At 38.9% G+C, this 10,902-nt stretch overlaps 1 protein-coding gene across 1 annotated transcript in view; it reads left to right on the top strand.

Moving 5' to 3' along the window:
* Positions 1 to 363: 363 nt before the first annotated feature.
* MTPN (myotrophin) overlaps positions 364 to 10,902 on the top strand; it is a 56,231-nt gene continuing 45,692 nt past the window's right edge. The window contains exon 1 of the mRNA XM_035021179.1: positions 364 to 710. Coding sequence (XP_034877070.1) covers positions 639 to 710 — 72 coding nt within the window. The 5' untranslated portion in view covers positions 364 to 638. The remainder of the gene's footprint in view (positions 711 to 10,902) is intronic.

Genomic DNA, 10,902 nt, shown 5'->3' with positions numbered 1-10,902 from the left:
AGAGGAAAGGAGGGAACGAAAAGAGAAAGGAATTCAAATCGACCATTCCTACTGGACACTTAGAAGGTGAGCAAGATGACCTCCAAGGTTGTGTTTTTAAGTTTTTCCCACGTGTGTGCCGTGCAAAGACATCCTGGTTCTTTCCGAAAGAGCCTAACTGGGCCCCCACCACCCGCGCTTGCGGCCCGCGGACCCGCTTCACCGGCCTCTCAGTCCCGCCCACTCCCCGTGGACCCCGTTCTCCAGCCTGCCCAGCCACTGCGCCTGCGCACGTGGAGCGCTCCGCCGCGGGCCGCCAGGGCGGGGTCCTGAGCAGGGCGTTCCGCCCAGGGGAAGAGGAAGAGGAAGTTGGGGGAGGATCCTAGCTGGGAGTGAACCGGAAGTGCAAACGCTCCTGCTTCTCGTCGGCCAGGCGGAACCTGCTCTGCTGGGCCCGGTGGCCGCAAAAGAACTTTCTTTCTCCCGCCCCAACGGTCGTCGCGGCCAACTGCCTCGCCCGCCTGGCAGCCTTCCACCGCCTTCTCTTCCCCTCTCCAGCTCCGCGCGGCCCTGTCTCCCTCTCGCCCCGCGGTATCCGCTTGCTGCTACCACCGCCTCCTCGTCTTCTGCCCGGCCGAGCGGCCCGCCCCGCTGCAGTGATGTGCGACAAGGAGTTCATGTGGGCCCTGAAAAACGGAGACTTGGATGAGGTGAAAGACTATGTGGCCAAGGTAAGCGGCGACGAGTGGAGTGCGCGAGAGCGCGGAGGTGGGTTGCAGATGAGGCTGAGGAAGCTGCTGGGAGCTGGGCTGGCGGGGGTGGGGGGTGGGGAGGAGAGACAGCCTGGATGGAGGTGGCCCCAAGGAGAGAAGGGGGTCCAGGAGCGTCTGAACTGAAGGAGGGGTCCGGATAACACGGCCGCGTTCTGTCGGGTAACTGGTTGGTGTGATACAGTCGGGCTCTTCTTGTCTGCCTGCTCCCTGGGGGAGGGGAGGAGTGGTAGGCGTCTTTTAGAGTCACTTCTGAGCACTGGTCATTTGAGTTTGGCCCTCTTCTGTGCCGGAGTAACTTAAATCTTTCTTTGAATGGGGTAATTCTCCATCTGAGACCTGCCGGTTGCTGAATGAAGTAACCTAAGTGATTAGAATCAGAGGAACGTTTTCTTGAACTTTGAGCCTCTTGAGAATTTAAAGTATTCATTGACCGTGAAAAAGAGTACCGAAAATAGCAATGGTTAGAATTGTGAAACTCGGTATCCCTTCACTGTGAGGTCTTAACTTTGGGTGTGGCCTTTTTCCTCTCCCACACTACAACAAATACGTGTTTGCTTCAAGTGGTAAGGTGGTCAGTCAGCACCTGGCAGTGTTTAAGATATCATTAGTTTTCAAGCAAGCATGGTGACTTTAGTTACTCCATGTTTATCCTTGATCCCATCCGAAATACTCAAACGAGTCGTAAATAGTATGCAGTGTAGTCACAATATGTTTAGGGGTAAAATTGTGATGAAGAAAGCTAATCTCAAACCTAAACTCAAAATACGAAGTTGAATCTTCATTGTGGTGGAATGGTAAGCTTAAAATCCCAAGCTGACCTGCCTCCCGACCCTAAAACTGTGCCTTTTGTAATTGTGAGAGAACTGACCTGCGATTATAATATGATGGTAATGTAAAAACAAATTTTCCAAAACAAAAGTATAACCTTATGACATAACCATGGAGGGCATGTTGCTTCTAAAAAATATAACTTTATGACATAACCATGGAGGGCATCTTGCTCACCTTCTAAAAGTGTGAGAACTGGATCTAAATTTTAGTTCTTCAGAGGATATGACCGCTGGTATGCTGTTTTTGCTTCAGCGATCTATGTTAGGAAGCAACTAAGCAGAAGCAGAGTTTCTTAAAACTTGCAGGATTGTGTAATCCCATTACAATTTAGACTTTTTGCATGCAGAATATGTGTTTTGTTGTTATTTGCAATGGATTCGTAGGACACCATTCGCTGCCTTCTCAGCTAGTGGCAGTCTGAAACCTGACTTATTGGATGTTTCGATCTAAGATTGAAAGGAAGAAATTACTGGGACACTTCAATCCATGGTACACTTCCCAGTGGTGGGACACTGCAGTACTCTGGAAGTGAGTGGGCTTTTGTGTTTCTGTTATGGCAGACCTAGGTTATTTGATATACCTGAAATATGAAAAGTTGATAAGTACTAATGGAGCTTACAGCTACAAAAACAACACCATTTATGTGGTGTCTTCCTGGTACATTATTTTATATCATCCTTGTGAGTTTTGTGAAGTCCTTTTATTCGTCCCATTTTACAGATAGGAATACTGAGATGGAGGGTACTTAAAACAAAAATCCAGAGTTACAGAGAGAACAAATAATGAAGCCGGAACTGAACTGCTGACTCCAAAACTCAGGCTCTTTCACTGCTCCATTCAGTCTTTCCCAATATAAACTGTAATTGTGAAAGCATATGATACCAAGATTCTAGTAGGACATTCCCCAATTTTTTTTTTTTAAGTTTTAAAATCGGGTTGTTATGTTCAGTTTGATTTTGTTCTTTCCCTATTACTACCCTACTGCCTATTCTCATCAAAAGAGACATGCATGAGAGGGAGGCTAGACATTCAAAGAAAAGCAGAAGGAAGTATTAAGAACTGGTTTATCTGAAAAGTTTGACTGTAATGTAATCCTATGAACAATGAGCTTTTTCCTTAGTTTTATTGAGTAACTTGAATCTTTTAAAATATCTTTTGTTTTGTTAGTGAGAAATACGCAAAAAACCCAAAACCACCAAAAACCAGCACTCCAGGGTTTACTAAGTTCCCTTGTAGTGCTATTCACACTCTCAAGTGCTTATAACATAGTTTCTTCTGCTCAGCAGCCATCTTCCCTGCTTACTCATTGACTCATCTTTTTCATCCACCAATTTATGAACACTCATTATGATACTGAGTTTATGTAATGTGCATTTATCTAAGTAAAAGTATGTAAACAAAGTACATAAAGGAACGTTTGGACTCATCTAATTTTCCTTCTAAGCAGTGAGTCTTTAAAATACTCTCCTCAGTACTCCTATGAAGATCTCGCACATTGTTAATATATAAGAATGGACCTGTAGGTGAAGTATTTTAGTGTTTTCCCTTTTTAAAACTAACATTTTAAAAAATAAATAATCTGGGGCACCTGGGTGGCTCAGTCAGTTAAGCATCTGCCTTTGGCTCAGGTCATGATATCAGGGTCCTGAGATCAAGCCCTGCATCAGGCTCCCGGAGCCTGCTTCTGCCTCTCCCACTCCCCCTGCTTGTGCTTTCTCTCTGTCAAATAAAATCTTAAAAAAAAAAAAAAAAATCAATAATCTTACTTTTCTACCTGCTTTTGACTTCTATACAGAAATCTGAAATAAGGATAGGCATAAATTACTGGTTTTAGGTGAGTTCTTAACTCTGAAAAATAAGTTCAGAGTCCCCAAGTCATTGAAAAGTGTATGTTTCTAAATGGAAAAAACAGCATATAAAGAAAATTTTAGGTTAATCCATATTAAATGTTCATCTGTAACATTAAAACAATATCTGAAACAGTTTGGCTTCTTGACTGACCTAAAGACCACACTTGGTTAGTTCATTCATTTTTATTGGGCACCTTTCAGGTCCCAAGCACTCTGCTAGGCCTAGCCCGATAATGAAGAAGTTGGACACAGTGCTCAGGAAACTTAAGCATCTGCATTCAGTAGACTTGTATGGGAAAATTTTCATGCTTTTAAAGAAGTATGAAAACTGTAACATCTCACTTACATAAAATTCAGCTTGTCCAATTGGAAAACAAGTGAAAGGCAGAGAGCGAGATCTTCATGAGCAGCAATAATAGATACTCGTAACCCCATCTTCAATCTGTGTACTTCTGGGTGACATTACCTTTGCCTCGTATTCCATTTCTACCTTTATGTTCATTTCTTCCATTGGAGTTAATTCTGCTTTCACCTGGGCTCCAGGCTTCCTAATAGACGGCTTTGTTCACATAAAATCCAGATTGAGCCCAGACTGTCTTCTCAGAAACTTTTTCATTTTTGTTGTCTCCATTTTGACTAATGACCTCTTGACCCACCTATTTGCCCAAATGGGAAATTGGGGGATTTTCCCCAACTTCTGAGTATTGTCAAGACTACCCTCTTCTCTCTCAGCCATTCTTTACTCTCCATTCTTATCACTACTGCTTTCAATTAATTGCTGCGTCTTTCCCACCTGAACTGTATTTTCCTTGACTATGGTACTCCTCTCTTTCCTAGTCAACTTGCATATCTCTCTGTATTGTGAATTCTGAGCATGTTATCTTTTTCAGCCAACCTCCTACACTGCCCTTAAAATATTTTGTGATTCCCCATTATTAATTTTTCCCCATTATTAATTTTTAAAAGGGCCAACTACTCCTTGGTTTGGAAGACTAGGCCACTATGATCTGGCCCATGCCTGCCTTTCTAAACTCTCCTCTCTAAACTCTCCTCTCTTACAAACGCTCTGCTCCAGGCTGTGCCAGGCTGTTTCTTACTTGTATATCTTTACATGTGCTCTTTTTATCCTCCTGGACCAAGTCTGGCTCACCTCAATCACTAACCCCCAACCTGGTGAGCTCCTATTTATCCTCTGAGCTTAAATACCACTCCTTCCAGAAAAAAAACACTTGACTTCAGATGGTGCACTCCTTCTTTTACTGTTTCACTTATCAAATTGCTGTGACTTTGTTTACATGTCTGTCTTTAATTAGGCTCTGAGCCTCTGGAGCTTAGATACTATATTCTTTTTCATCTTTGTATCCAGTACAGTGCCAAGGAATTTCACACATTAAAAGCACATGTTCCAAGAAATTCTTTTTATTCTTGACTTAGCTACAGTTTCAGTATACTTCACTGGCTGTGTAATAAAGATTACCATTAACAGAGTGATTTATATTGCCAGGTACTAGAAGACACTCTGCAAGATCTTTACCTAAGTTTTCATTTGCTTTTAACCCCAGCATTTCAATATAGCTAACAGTATTCCCATTTTTAAGGTTGAGGAAATTGAAACTTAGAGAAGTTAAGCAACTTAACAAGGTCACAGAGTAAGTAGCACAGCTGGGATTTAAACATAGAGCTGTCTGAATCTACAGCCCATATTTTTTTCACTGTATCAGTCTGCCTCGAAATGGTTATCTGGTTTCTTAGCTCAGAGTAGTTTAGCATCAGCACCTTAAGAAAAAGAAAGGGGCTTGTGAGGAGGCACAACAAGTTATCTCTGATTATGAATAAAGACTTAGGAAAATGGCTATAATTTTAAAAGTTTTTAACTGTAACAATATAGAAATAGCATAGAGACAACATCTCTTATAAACTTTAAATATCTTCAGAGAGGCTCTCTTTGCTCAAGGTACTCTGTAGAGACTGATTATTTGATAGCTTGTGGAAACTTTTGTATTTATAGTCACACAGTCTTTTTTTTTTTTAAGATTTTTTTTTTTTAAAGTAATCTCTACAGCCAAAAATATGGGGCTTGAACCCACAACCCTGATTCAAAGAGTTGCATGCTCGACCGACTGAGCCAGCCAGGTGCCCCTCTAGTCACACAGTCTTATAATTTATATATTTGAAGACTTATGCAGTGCAGAAAAAGTTAAATTGTGTCTGTTTGCCTTAAGAAACAAAAGTAAAGGGTGCCTGGGTGGCTCAGTTGGTTAAGCGACTGACTGCCTTTGGCTCAGGTCATGATCCTGGAGTCCCGGGATCGAGTCCCGCATCGGGCTACCTGCTCAGTGGGAAGCCTGCTTCTCCCTCTGACCCTCCCCCCTCTCATGTGCTCTCTCTCTCTCTCATTCTCTCTGTCTCAAATAAATAAATAAAATCTTTAAAAAAAAAAAAAGAAACAAAAGTAAACTAAAGTATTGAGATTTCTATTCAGAGTAGTTTCAATTAAACAAATAGCACTTTTTTTTTTTCCCAAAAGTATGTTCTTAGAATTTTATTTGAGCACTGTGATGCCATGTGTAAATATAATTTCATTTACTTATCACATCAATCCATGAGCATAGTTAATGTTGTTAAACCCCCATTTTAGAGATTAAGAGACTGAAGCAAAGATTAAATAGCTTGCCTAAGGTCATAAAACTCTTGAGTAGTAAAGCTGAGATTTGAACTCTGACTTCATAGCTCCTTGCTGTATCCTTCAGCATACCATTGACCTTCATTTCTCATGAATGCTATGTAATTCAGGGGGTACTGTTTTATGCAAGTCTTAAAAATAATCAGGATGGTAATTATCCATTGAGACTACTTAGAGGTGAACTTTTCGGTAGATTTTGAGGATCCAGCTCTCCTAGAGGTGAACGTTTGTGAGTTGTATTGATAAATAGTCCATTATAATCTCCAGCAGGTCTGATATATGTACTCTCTTGTTTACATGTGCTTCTGTTTCACTTGCTGTGAAATACTATACATCAGGTCTCTAACTTCCCTTTCTCTGTGGTTTCCTTTCCCTCTCCAGCCCCCATTCTAATTACATCTGCCTTTGACACTCTGATAGGTTTGAAAAGCACAACTGTGCACGCTTTGAAAGGATAGGATCTCTTGAACCTGAGAAAAGTATCAGTGCTGATCTTTAGAAATTGCAAGACTTATTGGGATCGCTTTTCATTTTCCTAATAAAATAGGCAATTTAAAAGCAGTCCTAATTTAATCTGTCTTGCATTTATTCATTTTAGGCAGTTTCCCTTTTTTCCATTCCTTTTTTAAATTACCAGTTTCTTTCTTATAAAGATTTGTCACTGTATTCTGCCCTTTCTGCGTCAGGGCTGGTGACTCAGTCAGAAAGCAGATATCTCAGTTTGTATAAATAAATATAGGTGCCCTCAGAAGATATAGAAAGTTTAGTATAGATACACTTTTCTGTCTGTTAGTCTGTTAGTCTTCTTTTTGAATGTAAAAGAAGATCTTTTTTTATATTGGAAGGCTAGTGTTCACTCTGATGTCCATAGGCTATATATAGTGTTTGGTTTGAAATTGTAAACATTATCCTTACACTAGTGCAGATAGTTAAAAGTGTAAGATATTAAAACTGATTTGATTATAAAAATAATGTAAGCTTTTACTATTTAAAAGGTAACACTGCATTGAATAAAATAAATTGAAACTAAGTGTCCCATTGCCCATTCCCCCCTGCCCAGGTGGTTTCTTTAAAATATAGGTTGTATTAACGTATTTTTAAGACAGAAAAGCATTAAAAAAACAAAAATTTCCCCATAATTCTATTATCTAGATAATTCCTGTTAACTTTAAAAAGTGAAATTAATTCAGGAACAGATTAAAAAATGCAGCAGCTATGGCTCCCTTCCCTGGTCTCTGTGAACAAAGTGAACCATTCTTAACAGTTTCACATAATTTCAAAAAAACACTGGAAATTCACTTACTTGTCGATTTTCCCACTTAAAAACAATCTGTACATACTTCGACATTTTGCTTTTTTAAATTCCTTAATAATTTATCTTAGGTTCCACAGTGAAGTTTATTCATTCCTCCCCTCCCTCTTTTCCCAATGGGGCATAGTATTCTATTTTATGAATATACCATAATTTATTTAACTAGTGTTCTATGATAAATATTTTTTCCAGCTTAATTTTGTAATTAAACAGTGCTATCATGATTACCTTTGTATATATACCTTGATAGCTTTTGAGGTTGTATCTGTATTACCCTCCTGATGAAGTTTTGTAAACTTAGGCACACATCAGTAAGCACATTGGACTGATTATTTCCTCACAACATCAGCAGCACTGGGCATCATCACACTTTTTAGTTTTTGCCATTTGAATAATTCAGGTGAAAAATGATACATTGCTTCAGATTCCAATTCTTAATGAGGAAATCAAACATCAGAACTTTATTAGCATTTGTGTTCTTCCCTCCAGATTTCTTATTCATATCTTTTGTTCGTTTTTCTATTTAGGTAGTTGGTCTGTTTTTTACTGATTTGCATGAGCCCTTTATAAATTAAGGAAGTTCGTTTTTTATCATAGTTTCTGTAGATTTTTTTCCGGTTTGTCTCTTGACTTCCATCTATTTTGTTGTTGCTCTATAACAGTCTTTACTTTTTATGTGGTAAATATAGCACTTTTTCCCCTTTTGTGACTTGGATATTGTCTCCTGTTTACAGAGACCTATTTCTTCTCTGTAAGATTATAGATAAATTTGGTCTTCTAAAACTTTTTATTTTTTTGGTATTTTAAGCATTTGATCCTTCTGTTATTTACTCTGAAGTTGTTTGGTTTTTTTTTTAAACAGTTTGTTTCCATACCATTTATTGTGTAATTCTTCTTACTAATCTGAGCTATTATCTTCATCATAAGCAGAATTTTGTGTTTGGATTTCTTGCTCTGTTTCTATCCATACTAAATTGCTTTAAATACTGTAGCTTCATAATATATTTTAGCATGACATAGAACCATTTTTCTCTTATATTCTCTTTAGAATTTTTGCAGGAGGTTTCCTTTAAGATTTTTCCCTTTTTTCTATTGTCTCAGGGAAAATATGAGCATTTTTTGAACTACCTCACATTTAACCCTAATGTCTCCATAAGCATTATAACACTTTTTTCTAGCATGTTGGCATCATGTAATCTGAAGAACATAATGCTTTAGGTTTTAATTCTTTATGAAGTATCTTAGGATCAGAGAATATAGTGCAGTGTGGGAATATTCTATATCAAAGTATTTGTAACAGTGAAGTTGTGTTTAGGTAATCAAATCACAGCTGAATTGATCATTTTAAAAGAGTTACTCTAGGTACTATAACAAAGGCCACCTTGTAATGAGAAGTAAGACAGGAATTAATTTTTTTGCAGCTGTATCTTTATGGTATTAATAGTTCTGATAGCTTGATTTTTTTTTTTTTTTTTTTTGGTCCACAGAACACTGCTCTAAGGGTGGAGAGGAGGTGTGATTATTGAAAGCAATGAAGAAACAAACATAAGCTTACCTTAGAAAATGAAGGGGCAAAGAGTTACGTTATCTTAAAGCTCTAGAGGCCCATACAATAATTAATATGTATGAAAGTAACCTTGGGCTTCAAGAAAAGTTTAGATTTAGTCTACTTTTCTCTTATTTAAAAAGCCAGAGATGTGTAGGATATATTTTGGAAAGATTTCCATTTGACTATATAAAATAATAAACATTTTGATACTTAGGTCTAAATTCTTGACCTTCTGAAAAACTTAGATATCAAAGAAAGGGGGTTGTAGATAATAAGCACTTTGCCCATAGTATAATAGAAGCCGTAACAGTCTCCTTAGGGAATTTGGAATTTCATTGTTGGATTAGCCATAGGGTTAATGGCTTTGGGTTTAAACCCTCTTGCTCTGGCTCTCTCAACTAATTGGATTGCGTTGAGCAAATTAGTTCCCCATTCAGAACCTGGGTTTCCTCAATTGGGGGAAAATCAGGCTATTAATAATACCTACTTGATAAATCTCAACTCTGTACCATTTTCCCTGGCATGTGGTGAGTGTTAGCCAAGAAATGTTAGCCATTGTTACTCATAATAATAAACATAAATTTGTTTAGAAGCAAAATTACTTAAATTTATCACCCAGTCCACCTGCCTTATTTTGTAGTTGAGGAAAAATTAGTTGTTAATGGGCTTGACCCAGATCATACTGCTAATAAGGATTAGGACTTTAATGCAGTTTTCTGGAACCAGAACAGGTGCTCCCCCCCCCCCCCCCACCAAACTTTGGTATTTTATAATAAAGTACTTTGTACTTTATACTAGTTACTACCTCTGTTGGAATATTCTTTTTTGCCCTGCCCTATCTGCATAGTAAATTTCTGCTTATTTTTAAAGTTGTTGTTCTGCATAGCATTCCCTGTTTGTGCAGTTAACTCCTCATTTATGCCAATGTGGTATCTAACATAGAACTTTTTCACTATGTTTATGCTGTAGTGCAGTTTCTTTAACTGAAGAGCTATGGGCTCCTGATTTAACCAACAAGTCCCTGGACTTGAATTAGAAAAACAGTGGTTTAAGAAACTCAAATCTTGGGGCGCCTGGCTGGCTCAGTCGTTAAGCGTCTGCCTTCGGCTCAGGTCATGATCCCAGCGTCCTGGGATCGAGCCCCACATCAGGCTCTCTGCTCCGCGGGAAGCCTGCTTCTCCCTCTCCCATTCCCCCTGCTTGTGTTCCCTCTCTCACTGTGTCTCTCTCTGTCAAATAAATAAAATCTTTAAAAAAAAAAAGAAACTCAAATCTTGTTCTATGGAAGTCTTGCTCTTGTCTTTAAGTTTTGAATATTCAAAGAGTTTTGTGTTAATGACTGGTTGAAAAAAAACAAAGGTGCCTGTGTGGGAGTGGATCATTTGTTACCATTTAGATATTTGAATAGTACCTCTCAAACTTGAGAACTCAGAGATTACCTCCCCCCAAATATTTCACATCTTGATTTAAGATACAGTGTTTATAGTGGGGCTTTTATCTCTTGCGGGGTGGGGCTTCCCAGAATTTGAAGGCCCTTCCTGTGTTTGAGGAGTTCCCTCTTACATAGTGTGAATCTTGGTGAAATGCAAGCCCTACCACAACAAAAGCCAAAAAGGACAAATAGATTGCTTTTTCCTGTCTGCATTTAGGAAATGGGCCCAAAATTCATAACCCTAATTGGATGCTTTTTTTCTGGAGCTGATAAAAAGACGCAGGCGCTGTAAAGGATATGGCTGCAGCAATAAAATGTGCAGTTTCCAAAAGGAGAAGTAGCGGTATGCCCGTTGTGGCGTCTTCTGTGCCCAGGTGCTTCTTGTGACAGATTTTGGTTTTATTTCTTTATTTTGAAGCCTCCTTCATGCCTGCACATTTGCTGAGCTTGGTTCTTCAAGCTTCCAAGTAATTCTGAGAGATACTTTGAGTAT

This window comes from Mirounga leonina, unplaced genomic scaffold (genome assembly GCF_011800145.1).
Source record: "Mirounga leonina isolate KUSES-001 unplaced genomic scaffold, KU_Mleo_1.0 Mir_174, whole genome shotgun sequence".
NCBI classification, from domain to species: Eukaryota; Metazoa; Chordata; class Mammalia; order Carnivora; family Phocidae; genus Mirounga; species Mirounga leonina.
This window is presented reverse-complemented; position numbering and strand designations above follow the sequence as displayed.